Here is a 13547-nt window from a genome sequence, read left to right as displayed (position 1 = left end):
CCTAATGTGGCTAACAGAAAAGAAACTTGAGCATAGCGATGTAAAACGACAACAGGGGAGATTATTTATCCCATCTACTGAAGCATGGGAAGACTACTTAACCAGTACAGAGAAGAATGATATTGTGGTTACAGAGACAAACAAGAAAGGAGTGGATGTCAAGGTGGTCGATTCAGAAGGAGAAACATCTCAACTCAAATTTAAATTTTGGCAAAGTCTGAATCAACATGTATTGACTGGTCCAAACTATAAAGTCATGGTTGATAGATTGGGACTCAAAGACAAAATCCATAAAGTTCATATCTGGTGCTTCAGGTCACCTTCTGAGAATGGCTCCAAACTTTGCTTCGCCATCGAGAAATCAGAAATCGCACAACTCTGATTGATCTTATTTTTATGTTTTGGTGTCTAACTTTGTTAATTGATCGTCATAACTTTGTGTAAAAACATATTAAAACTCTAAAGCTTACTAACAAATATTGGATCATATTCATGTAAACAATGTCTCGTACTTAATCGGAGTTCTTTAGTTCATGGAATCCTTTTCAGCGGTAATCTCAACTCAATTTTATACTTTTCATCCTTGATTGCTTGGTTCAGATTGAGTATCTGTTTACTCTGTTTGCTCTGTTTTTGATAAAGAAAGGTTTTTGTGGACAAGAGAAAAGTAGGGATTTATCTCTATCTTTGAAGTACAACATCAAAGTCATTGTTAGAGAGAGATACTTTAGCTCTATTAGGTACGACCTTGAAATTTAAAAATAGGGGAGTAAGACCAAGAGGTCATAGGTTCGACCAGTTCATTAGGAACATCTCAACTCCAATTCAAATTGTGGCGGAAGTTCGAAGAAATATGTATTGACTAGAAAGAGAAAATCCATAAAACTCATATATGGTGCTTCAGATCACCTTCTAAAAGTGGCACCAAGCTTTGATTCGCCATCGAGAAATCACCACGCATAATTCCACTCTCTCTATCTGAGAGCAGAGATCATCTAAATTTTTATACTCCAACTCTGAATTGATTATATTATGATGTTTCAACCTGTATGCATATATCTGAACACTGAATTGAACCACAATTTTCTTGTTTCATTTTTCTGTCTCACTTATAGAAGGAATATTATAAGTTTCAATAAAGTCTCCTTATTTTTGTCCTTGATTATTAAAAGTATTTAAATAATTGTTGTTTCGACACGAAATAAATAAATGTTACCACTGACCACCTTCAGTTATCCTTCGATTTCCCAGTGAAGTGAATGATTTCAGAATCATCTCCGCTACTTGCGTCTTCTTCGGTGCTTGGTAAATCTTTGGCAGGTGATGAAGCTTGCTCAGGAGGTGATGAAGCTTGCTCAGGAGGTGATGAAGCTTGCTCAGGAGGAGACGAATTGTATTCAACCACATTCTCCGTGCTCTTCAGAACTGGATCCTCGTTTTCCTGGATGAAAGTTGAATCTGGGGAATGGTGTACGATCAGCTCCTCTATGATCTTCAGAACTGGCTCCACTTTATCCTGACCTGATTTCGAATCTGAAGAGTGATATTTGATAACCTCCTTCACGTTCTCTGGAACTGGCTCTGTTATGTCCTGAATCAGAGTTGAATCTGGCTCTTGTTCCTCCTCCTCAGCAACAGGAACAGGATCTAGCTCCTCGAGGTTTTGAACAAAATTTGAAGTTTCTACATCTGTTTTAACCTCATCAGACACAACAACTGCCACTATCATCTCCTGGTCTGAATTCGATAATCGTTCGTTAAATTTCTCCTCACTAGAAACAGCAATCTGCTCAATCATGTTGTCCTGATAGGCAGGTAAGTCATAATATGAATGTTCACAGTCCATGGATGAACTTTGGTCTGGTAAATCTTCAACCACACACTCCACGTCCTTCAGAACTTGCGCTACTTGGTCTAGAACTCCAGATGGATCTGGAGAGTAGTACACCACCTCCTTCACATTCTCCAGAATTGGCTCTGTTTTGTCCTCAATTAGAGTTGAATGTGGCTCTTTCTCTGTCTCTTTCTTCGTAACAGTAACGGGAACTAGCTCCTCGAGGTTGAAAGTTGAAGTTCCTAGATCTGTTTTAACCTCATCAGACACGGGAGCTACCACTACCATCTCCTGGTCTGAATTGAATAGAGGTTTGTCAACTTTCTCCTCACTAGAAGCTGCAATCTGCTCAATTACGTTATCCTGATAAGAACCTGAATCAGGATCTGATTTTTTACTGGATGAACTTGGGTCTGGTGAGTCTTCGACCACACCCTCCATGTTCTTCAGAACTTTCTGTAATTGATCTTGAACTCGAGTTGGATCCAGAGAGTAGTGCGGTAAAGCTTCGACCACATCTTGATCCTCCATGTTTTTCAAAACTTTCTCTAATTCATCTTTAACTCGAGTTGAAGAGTAGTACGGTAAATCACCGACCAAATCTTGATCCCCCATGTTCTTCAGAACTTTCTCTTCTTCATCTTGAACTCGAGGTGGATCTGAAGAGCAGTACGGTAAATCGTCAACCACATCCTCCATGTTCTTCAGAACTTTCTCTACTCGAGTTGGATCTGTGCAGTAGTACTCCACTACCTCCTTCATGTTCTCCAGAATTGGCTCTATTTTGTGTTCAACTACAGTTGAACCCTGCTCTTTGTCTGCCTCCTTAGCAACACAAACGGGAACTAGCTCTTTGAAATTCTGAACAGAAGTGGAAGTCTCTACATCTGTTTTAACCTCATAAGACACGGTGACTGCCACTAATATCTCCTGGTCTGCATTTGATACCAGCTCGTCAAGTTTCTCCTGATTAGAAGCAGCAACCCGCTCAATCATGTTATCCTGATAGGCAGCTGAATTGTGATATGAATTTTCACAGTCCATAGGTGAACTTTGGTCTAGTACATCTTCGACCACATCCTTACTGTTCTTCAGAACTTTCTCTACTTGATGGACTCGAGTTGGATCTCTGCAGTAGTACTCCACTACCTCCTTCATGTTCTCCATAATTGGCTCTATTTTGTCTTCAACTAGAGTTGAATCCAGCTCTTTGTCTGCCTCCTTAGCAACAGAAACGGGAACTAGCTTTTCGAGATTCTGAACAAAAGTAGAAGTTTCTACATCTGTTTTAACCTCATCGGATGCGAGAACTACCACTACCATCACCCCGTCTGAATTTGATAACGATTCATCAACTTTCCTCTCACTAGAAGTTGCAATCTGCTCAATCATGTTCTCCTGAGAAGAAGCTGAATCAGGATATGAATTTTTACAGTCTATGGATGAACTTAGGTCTGGTAAATCTTCAACCACAACCTCCATGTTCTGCAGAACTTCTACTTTATCTTGACCTGGAGTTGGATCCGACGAGTAGTCCTCCACCTTCATAGCTGCCTCCCCTTCATCCTCAATTGGGGTATCTTTCTCTATCTCTTTCTTCTCAACAGGGACCTCGATAAGCTCCTCGAGGTTCTGACTAAAAGTTGAGGTTTCCACCTCTGCTTTATCCTCAACCACGGCTGTAAATGTTTCCTCTATTACCTTCAGATTAGAAAGAGGAAACGCCTCAACCAACTCCTGCTCTGCGTTTGATAAAGACTCCAAATTTTCTTCACTAGAAGCTGGAACCTGCTTTATAATCTTATCTTGATCAGAAACTGAAAGAGGGTAAAAACTCTCAGAATCCATAGCTGCAGTTGGCTCTGGAAGATGTTCATGGGTTGTCAGAACTCGCTCAGGTTTCTTCTCATTATGTAAACTCTCAAAATCCATGGCTGAACTTGGCTCTGGCATATGATCGTCACTTTTCGGAACTGGCTCAAGTTTCTTCTCTATAAATGAACTCTCAGAATCCACGGCTGAACTTGGCCCTGGTTCATCAGTTGTCGCAACTGGCTCAAGTTTCTTCTCTTCATTAGTTGGGAATTTATCCTGTTTTGCCTTAGGAAATTGTGGAGTGTACTTTTTGAATATCGTTTTGTTCGATTCCTTCTTGTAAAGAGATATCGCTCTCTGCAAATATAAAATAACCGAATAAGTGATGATGTCGTTATTTACAAAGTGGAATTTAGAAGCAGTCAAACAACTTAACAATCTTTACTTCTTGGACTTGACTCAAATTTTGAGAAAGATGAATGGTTTTTTCTTCTTCTGCATTTTCTGAGACTACTGAATTCTTTTCATTTCAACCAGGTAGATTATAAATTAACCACAGACAAGTATACATGTGTGGAGCTTTTAATATGCCATTGAAGTAATAATTATCAAACACGTGAAAAAATATATTTATTGGAAAAATCCCTTTTCCCTGGAAAAAAATAAATAAGAAAAGACCTAAATAAAATTCACAACACGAACATACCTCACAAAGAGTCTCCTTGATGGTGGGGAAAAGTGAAACGCCGGCAGGGATATTGGAGAACTTCACTCCTGCTTCAGTGCGTTCCTAAAACAGGAATGGGAAGAGACGAAACAAATTAACTCAATATATATAAAGAGAATCACGATTGTGAGGAAATAAAATATTTACTTATGATCTTTCTACCTCTATATAGTCATGCTCGACAACTTTTTCAACAGAAGAATGTTCATGTGCCGGTAAGTTCTTACAGTGATCATACAACTCGGGACGGGTAAGATCTTTCGAGATATCGAGATTAAAGAGATAAGCATGGGCAGATGGACAGACGTAATTTGCTTCCTTGCCAGTTCTTGATGGAGCTTCAGTAGAGTCTTCGGCAAGAGGTGCCTCGCTGGATTTCACAACCTCAATGCTTTCTTGCACAGAACGGGGACGACCACAATCAGTTCGAAGCTGCTGGGGAGGTTGCCCTGAGCGTGTGTCATCTAATGGAATCTGTTGAAGATTATCGTCTTTCTGAGTAGTCAAAGGCAACTGCACTTGTTCACCAGCATTTTGTCCCTGCCACATTTCTCTACTTGCCTCCCAACCATGGCTACTCATGAAGTGCCTATTCTGATTCCAATATTGTGTCCCATCCATTCGAGGATCATATCCTAAAAGCTCATTATTTCCCTGCCACCCATGCAAATGAGAAAGGTACGCTTCATCTGCCAAATTATACCCATAAGGACCATAGGTAGAATAAATATCCGCGCAAGGGATATGTCGGTAAGGATATCCTGTATAGTTTAAATCAAGGTAAGGGTTAAGACCACCGGGATATGCAGACAATTGCTGCATCGCTGGGTGAAATCCTCTGGGAGGTGGCCTATATGGAAAATGAATGAAGCCACTAGCTACTGGTGATGGCGATGCGAGGATACCCTTCCCTCCATCATTACCCAACCCCCGCACAGCATTGGCATCAGCAGCATACTTCCTGGCACGGTTGATGGACTTACCTCTGACATCTTCCGATACTGAAGAGCTGGCAACCCCTGGCCTGAGAGGAGCTGGTGGAGGAAGAAAGCATGAGTTTTCTGGCAAGTGAGTCATTCTACAATAACCTGATGAGACAGATGGTATCTCTCCTTCTGCTCGGGAAGAATTTTCTTCTGCTGACTTTTCTAAAGGAAGATACCGACTTTTTCTATCTTCAACAGCAGAGTTCTTTTTAGCATCCTCTGAACCACCTTTTCCACCTTCCATTTTCTCATCTCGAGAAGAATTTTTTTCTGTTGACTTTTCTGAAGGAAGATACCGACTTCTTCTATCTTCAATAGCAGAATTGTTTTTGGCATCCTCTGAACCACCTATTCCACCTTCCATTTTATGAACTCGAGAAGAAATTTTTTCTGCCGACTTTTCTGAAGGAAGATACCGACTTCTTCTATCTTCAATAGCAGAATTCTTTTTAGCATCCTCTGAACCACCTTTTCCGCCTTCCATTTTATCAAAGCTCTGCCTCGGGGTAGATCTGTTCGATTATTTTTCGATAACAGCAATAAGAAGAAAAGTTTAAAAGTTAAAACTGTATATATAAATAAAATTGAGTTCACTATGTAGGCACAACTCCCTAGGCAACATAAACTACCCACTGTTCATAACGTGTAGCACATTTTTTCAACGAAGACATGAATTTCGTACTAATAGTACAAAAACCCAAATTACATGCAACCTAATAACACAAATAACGGTTAGAGACGCAAGATGTGGTCGTTTCGACTTGCTGCATATCCCCATTAGTAAAACCATGAGATCATTAAAGAACATTTAAGTGTCATACATTTATATGCAAATGTAGCATGCCGACATATGGAGCGGGAGATATATTAATCACTTCCGTCTACACCGAGCAAACATATGTTCCAACTATTTCATCTTTGGTACAAGCTTTAGGTGAAGTTGAGCTACATGAAAAGTGTCAAACACACAGATGTTATCGAGCAAACTAACAGGTCAAATAAATCATAAGGGCAGGATTCAGATGCCCCACTAGATGTAATAAAAAAATTGAATTATTGGAAGATCCTAATCAATGAAGGTGTAGATGTGTCACGCTTTAGATAATTCACTCTGGGGAATTGGAAATGATCAAGCTTTTCCCAGAAGAAAGCTACTTATAGGCAGAAGAGAAGAACAATGAATACCTGCGTCGGTCGTTGGAAGCATCAGCACTGGATGTTTTCCATTCGCTACTCTTTATAGTAGAACCATCACGTGATTGAGGAATTCGCTGGAGAGCATGAGACGCTACTTTTCCAGTGCTCTCTGCTTTTTTCTCTACCTCAGAACGGCGCACAGGGGTGTTCATAGATGTGAGATCACTATGCCCCTCTTCATCCTTGGAGGACCACTTACGGTCCTTATCACCTTTATATCTGGTGACGCGGCCATCAATATGGGTACTTTCATCACAATCACTGTTAGGTGGCCTCTTCTGTTGGTTCTCATCCCGGAAATGCTTAGGAGCAGGTGTTTCACTTCTGTGATCCTTTGAGGAGCGCACGCCTCTCAATTTATCTTCTCGGTTTCTGTAATCCATGTTCACATCTTCTCGGTACATATCTCTATAACCATCATTCCTATATTGATCTCCGCCAGATCTTTCACCCTTAAGTTTTTTTAAGCTGGGCCGATCTTCCCTCAAAGACATTTCTCTATAGTTACCATCACTTAGGTTATCTTGATACTTGAGCTTTTCACCCATGTCATCTCTCCTTCTCCTCCTCCAATTCTCAGGTTCCTTATCTTTACGAGGATTGCGCAGATTATCTTGTCGGGGCCACTCTGTGAACAGAAAAAGAGATGTAAGCATGCAAAGTATAATTCAATAAGAAAATGTATAGATCTAAAACGTATCATCAACATCTGCTCTGCGTTAACGGCAGCCCTTAGAACTGTAAAAGAAAACTTTCAGGTTTAACAATACTTTGCTTAAAAAAACAAATTTGGAAATAGGTAAAAATTCAACATATTTAACTATGACACTTCATAAACAGGAGTTTCACTTAATGCAGTCCTAAGATAGAGGATGCTACTGGAGTTAGCATAATTGGTAGTGTCACTGAATTCAACATATTTTGGATCTTTTATTTACTTGAGAAAGTAAATAAAAGGATGTAACAGTTTACATTAAACATTGGACAAAAATGGAAGAAATGGGGAAAAGAAACTGTAAGAAGAAAGATAACTCGTACTCAAGTCCCTTTCCACCTCAGTAGAGATGGTAAGGAACATCGCAAAAAAAAAAAAACTTAACCAATAAAAGAAGATCCAAAATGTTTATAAGGTAGTTTCTCATCTCAAGTATTCTTGCTGTCCAACTGATAGTGAATACTGGACAGTCCATTAGACCTGAATTTAGAACTAATGTCCACAACCCGCAGGCACCAAACAATGTTTTGTAACACAACTGTTTCCTGACAGGAACTCTAGATGAGTTACTAGTAGTGGTTCAGGTCAATGTTAGTAGACATCGCAGATATGTCGTTCATTAACAACTAACAGATAAGAAAAAGTATCCAATATATCACCGATATATTGTGTGTCACCACCCCCTAACCAGTATGCGGATATTTAAACACTGACTACTTAGATTCTGGTGATGACTGAAAACAAGCCCTTCTCTCCTTCAATAATTAGCATCAACACTCATTCTAGTTTTAATTCTCCAAACAACAACCATCTCTTTAATTCATTAGTTGTCTAGAACAAAATAGTGTCCTGGTACAGAAGGAGCTTCGATGTTTTTATGAATAAACACAATTTTCTGAAAACCCCGATTCTGTAGATGATTACTTTTGGGAAGAAAAAAGCATGTAGCTTGATGCAAGTCCTACGCGAAGTGACTTTGTTTGGATGATTCACCCATAAAAGCTCCACGAACTACCAACTTATAGACAAGGTCTACATTTTTCTCTGAAAATTTGAATTATATAAATAGCTGTAGACAAGTTTTTGAATACAAAAGATCTATGTTACGACATTAAAGCCTCCCAATTGTAAACGAAGTCAATGAACGGCTTTGTTATAGCCCATTTCAGATTTCTGCTCCAGGTAAACAGAATTTCTTTAACATCCTCTACAACTAAATTCAATAATAGATATTCTCCTTCACGACCTTGTTATTTTTATCTTTCCATATGCACCAGAGGATGGCTAGCCCATTTCAGATTTCTGCTCCAGGTAAACAGAATTTCTTTAACATCCTCTACAACTAAATTCAATAATAGATATTCTCCTTCACGACCTTGTTATTTTTATCTTTCCATATGCACCAGAGGATGGCTTTTGGAATCAAATTCCAAATAACTATTCCTTGCTTCGGTTTTTTCAGCGCCTAATTGTTCTATGGCTTGGTAGATCGATTCTGGAAGGCACTAGTGATCTTAAGGGAGTTAGCAAAATAGTTCCATATGTCTTACGCAATTCTGCAATGTATAAAGAGATGGTCTGTTGATTCTTCCGCCTCTTCACACATATACATCTATTGACCAATTGGATACCCCTGCAATTCAGTTGATCGACATTATATGCTTCACATATCGAAACAAACGAATTGGTTATGTATGTACTGCCGTTCAGAGGGTTTCCATGAAAGATGTATAATAATATTCTTGCTCGCAAGTATTTATGTCTTTTAGCACGTATTTCAACAATCTACATTTTCTTATTAGATAAAGTCCTGCCTTCAATGCCTCATGACTATATGATCATAGTAGGTACACATCATTGTTTGAACTTAATTTGTCTATCCAGTTCATATATTTTCTTTTTTGAGAATTCGACTACGATCTACGTTAGTCGTTACAAGGCATTGATACATCATGAAGATGTGATAAGCACGATTACCGCCTAATTTAAACCACGAATAAAAGAGGCCTAAAGCCCAACAACATGAAAGAGGCCTAAAGCCCGACAAATTATTACATTATTTACTTTATTTATAGCCTAAATTACATGGGATAAATCTTGATGGAAACTGCTTCTACCGAGAATCGATCCCACGACCTCATGGGCTTAAGAGGGGTGTCCATTCATATATTTTCTTATGTGCTACTAGAAAACTAGTAGAATATGTAAATGTCATATGATATAAGAAATAGAATTTCGTATGTGCTGTTGATATGTATCAAAATGTACAATTTCGGAACCAACAGTGGTTCAGGACAATCAAAAATAGAGCAAGCACAATACAGCAACGCTGAAGCTTTAAAGATCATATTTAAGCTTTAAAGATCATATTTAAGCTTTACAGATGACCTCTAATCTTTAAAAAACACGCATCAACGAGTATCAAATAATTAAGACCAAGATATCTTTAGAGCACCTCTATTCTTTAACAACGGCAATGAATAGACAATACGAATATAACTAGGCATAGAAGCATAGCTCTAAATACTGCACTTGTCATACATTGATAATGATTATACAAGACTACCACATTTTCAGAAATCGATCTCTCGCATATTCTCAAAAAATTGCTTCAGAAACATTTGCACAATATCACATAGTATTGCTATATGCGATAAAAATATTAGATTAAGAGTAAAACTAAGAAAAAAACCTACAAAATAAACAAAGAAATCACATCTGTAGAGAAAAAACCAATCTGAGATCCGATTAGAATTTTCTTAAAAGTAAGGAAAAATATACAGGCTACAAAAGAAATACGGCAAATCCCTAAAAATTATAAGGAATGAAATCCACTTTAAAAGAGTAAGAAATCTGTGATTGAACAAACACTAATAGTAGAGAGTGAGATAGAGAAGGAAGAGAGAGATACCCATCACCGGCGGCTCCGCGCGATCTCTTCCGAGCACTTAAAAAGTTCACAATCTAACAGATCCCCAACCTCGGCTTGTCAGTCTTCTCTACTGTTTTGGAGAAAACCCCTTTCTTTGGCCCATTCTATTTTCTTGACCCCTTATATATGCCTGTCTTGAGAGAAGAAAACGTTAGGTAACTATTGGCTTGATGTTTGACCTAAACCTCGGTGATTTCTCACTGGATTAGGCCCAAGTATTGCTTTTCATTCAGGGTCACCCGGAACTACCCTTGATAGTCGCACCAACCAAAATCTTTATTAATAAATGAATAAATAATTAAAATGGGAAGTAATATACATAAATATTTGAAATGTGTTCTATCTATTTAATCTTACGTTAAGCTTATCATATATTTTAAGTTGTGATACAAAGTACAGCACAATCGTTTTTCCTTTTTGAGCAAAAGTACAACTCACATTTTCAATAGCTATAAATCTAGGATAACTTACATTATACTAGTATTACTAACAAGAAATTTATTCTAAATTGAAGAAGAACAAAAACTAGTTCATATACATTATCAGTTATTAACTGACAATAATCTGTCTCTCCGAACAAATAAACATATAATATATGTACAGACATATAGCACACACAGACACGCACACCATGTCATCTCAAGAACAAGGAGACCAGCGAGATGATCGTAGAGCGGTGTGATCTGCACTGGAGTGGGAGAAAGGAATAGGCTAACCTCTTATCTTATAGGGATTTTACGTATGGGTTGAAAGCCAAGGTTAAGGCATTCTAGTTTTCTTTTCTTTTTTTCATGGATTACCCTTTCGTAAGAATTGGATTCCTTCAATATAAGGAATTCCATCCTCCTCATCTAACTGGTTTGCTTCTTTTAAAATATCCATTAAAAATTCAAAGAGAATCACACAAACACGTGACATGCTCCCAAAAATGAAAAAATGTCATGTGGTCTACCTATCTTTCCATATATTCCTTCCCAAAACACATTAGGATTTTTGCACAAGATTAAAGCTAAATCCTTCAATACAAATTCATCCAGTAAGCAGATGAGAAAACATAAGAAACCCAACTATTTTACAAGACATAAAGAATATTAGCATACCCTCATTTAGCAAAATGTAAGCATGAGCACCTAACAAGCAATAAATTGCAACCATAACTCCTTGAGTACCTAAACCATCTTGCAAGAGCTACTTAAGCACATTCTTAACTAAATCTAGAAAAGACCCTGTGTTGTTCATCTCGGAGCATATACATATTACCATCATGGGTTTGTTAGAGGTATCAGTTCTACCTGATTTCTCCCTGCGCGAATGGGTTATGATGGACTAACCTCATAAGAAATATCCAAAGGGATTAAACCTTGCACTTATCTTAGCAATTCTACATTTGATTTCAATATTATAATTTCCTGAATTCGTCACTCAATATAAGTTCACACAATATTTAATTTTACATAGAGACATATATGAGAAACAAAAATCAAATAATTTGAAACCTAAAAACTTTGTTTTCTACGCTCGCACAAATTTCACATGGAGAAGGTTAAAACAAATCGAATTTTCTATAACCCCTTGGTATAACATCTAAATGCATAAATTTGATGATCAAACCGAAACAGAGTAATGGGATTAATAATTAAAAACATTAGTTGTACGAAAATAGTATTTCATAAGGAACTGTAGAACTGTTACTGTTAGTATTGAATGCATAAGCATGCCAAGGTAAACATGAAAGCAGGAATAGGGCAAGATGATCAATTTAACTTACCATTATTTCCAAGATCTCGATTCCGATAGAGTTGATCTCCAATGTGTCCCGACTGAGCTCCTTGTGCTACCCAAGTCAGTATCCTCGCTGCCTCTTCCTGGTACTGTATCAACTGATCTTCCACGCTTCGAATATCAAACTTTCTTATCCCTACGTTCACCATGTTCTATTTCTTTCGAATCGTTATACCCGATGAACTTCTTTCTCACTCCAATCAGTCTCATAGTCAGATTTTCAACCTTACTATCACCAAGTTGTGCCATTTCACCACTCTCAAGTTCTAGTCATGCATTCTTCTGTTTCATTGAACTCTCAGTCCTCCTACTAGACTTCTTACCATTTAAATCAACTAAAACCTTCATTTTTCAACTAATTTTAGGCTAGTTTTATTCTAAATCATCCCAAGAAACCTTGAGGCTTCTCTCTTTTACAGTTTTACCTCTATCATCCTCGAAGCCTTTCCATCGAACACTTACACAGTTACATCCTTTCCCTCTTCCTGTCTCCTAGAACCAACTAATTTCCAAAAAGATCACCATTACCATTTCCAAGCTAATAAAATTGCTTTCCCCTCTCTCCCAAAACAGAAACCCTAACAATGGTTTCTTCCCCACCAATTGTTTACCCTTCAACCCCTCATTTTCGAAATCAGAACGTTCCCTAAGTTCCTTTGAACTGTGTGTCTGACGGTTATGTTGCTTAGAGCGAGGCAGCATGATTAAAATTCAACAAAATGAAGCAGTTGAGAAAGAACGAAACCCTAGATTACCTTCGATACTGAAATTGAAGGAAGAAAATCCACTGCAAATATCAGCTTACAAAAAATCGAAGTCGAACGAAAATTGTAAGCGGAAAGTTGATCCAATATTTTGCGGGATAAAATTCTGAATCTGGATCTTCAGTTAATGCAAATTTTGCTGAAACTTTTACGATCTCGACCCGAGACCCGGATAACTTCCTTCCTTTTCCAAAAATTGAAGGGGTTATTTCCTTTTTGCCCCCTACTTTTGTCCTCCCATTTTCATAAATTCTAAAATGATCCTTTTTCAAAGTGAAGTTAATTTTGGTGGCGTTATCGAGGAATAAAGAAAAATCTATTGGACATAAAGACTTTGATCAATAAAATTTGACTTACGAGACATCTTTATTTTAGGTCTTAAATTTGACGTTGTTACTATTTGCTCCCTAAACTTCATCTTGTCTTTTTTTTTTCTATCTCCTTTTCTTTGTCTCTCTTTCTCTTTCAAGTTGCTCTCTCCTTCACTTTTGAGATTCAAAACGAGTAAACTATACAATGAACAGATTAATCGTTCATAATTCCACTCTAATAAGTATTCCCACTAATCTAATAAGCTCTTCCCCAAATTTCTTAAACGCTAATCAAATTTACATAGGTAATTGAGAATCATAGGTATAGGTAAACTTAGTGTAAACAAAGTGAACCGCATCAAGAATAAAAGAAGCAAAAGCAGTAAAGCTAACCCATCTATCACTAGTCTCCACCAATCCCCGCCTGGTAAAATCGATTGAAGAGACAAAACCCATTTATGTAATTTATCTTCTTGTTGGTTTA

At 37.8% G+C, this 13547-nt stretch overlaps 1 protein-coding gene across 6 annotated transcripts; it reads right to left on the bottom strand.

Annotated features, from left to right (window-relative positions):
• Positions 1 to 1071: 1071 nt before the first annotated feature.
• LOC147569384 (uncharacterized) lies at positions 1072 to 13067 on the bottom strand. 6 transcript variants are annotated; one of them, XM_086655863.1, is made up of 7 exons: positions 11975 to 13067; positions 10186 to 10336; positions 6548 to 7187; positions 4539 to 5874; positions 4356 to 4439; positions 2462 to 4006; positions 1072 to 2290 (listed from the first exon to the last, which is right to left on the bottom strand). In XM_086655863.1, the coding sequence occupies exons 2-7, from the start codon at positions 10187 to 10189 to the stop codon at positions 1229 to 1231; spliced, it is 4671 nt and encodes a 1556-aa protein (XP_086511989.1). In that variant the 5' UTR covers positions 10190 to 10336; positions 11975 to 13067; the 3' UTR covers positions 1072 to 1228. The 6 variants fall into 6 exon arrangements, with proteins under 6 accessions (XP_086511989.1, XP_086511990.1, XP_086511986.1 ...); XM_086655864.1 differs by having other exon boundaries at positions 10186 to 10340; positions 11975 to 12943; XM_086655860.1 differs by having other exon boundaries at positions 1072 to 4006; positions 11975 to 13022.
• Between the last annotated feature and the right edge of the window lie 480 nt (positions 13068 to 13547).

Source organism: Eschscholzia californica, unplaced genomic scaffold, assembly GCF_041429995.1.
Source record: "Eschscholzia californica isolate CP2 unplaced genomic scaffold, dmEscCali1.0.p SCAF_1, whole genome shotgun sequence".
Lineage (NCBI taxonomy): Eukaryota > Viridiplantae > Streptophyta > Magnoliopsida > Ranunculales > Papaveraceae > Eschscholzia > Eschscholzia californica.
Note: the sequence above shows the minus strand (reverse complement) of the source record. Positions and strands in the feature narration are given on the sequence as shown.

Bases quoted from the DNA above. Each gene is read 5' to 3' on its own strand.
- LOC147569384 (XM_086655862.1), bottom strand. From the start codon at position 7,215: ATGCTTACATCTCTTTTTCTGTTCACAGAGTGGCCCCGACAAGATAAT. The intron at 5,875-6,547 runs GTATTCATTGTT...ATAATCGAACAG, and splicing joins GCTTCCAACGACCGACGCAG to ATCTACCCCGAGGCAGAGCT. The intron at 4,007-4,355 runs GTATGTTCGTGT...TTATATTTGCAG, and splicing joins TCAAGGAGACTCTTTGTGAG to AGAGCGATATCTCTTTACAA.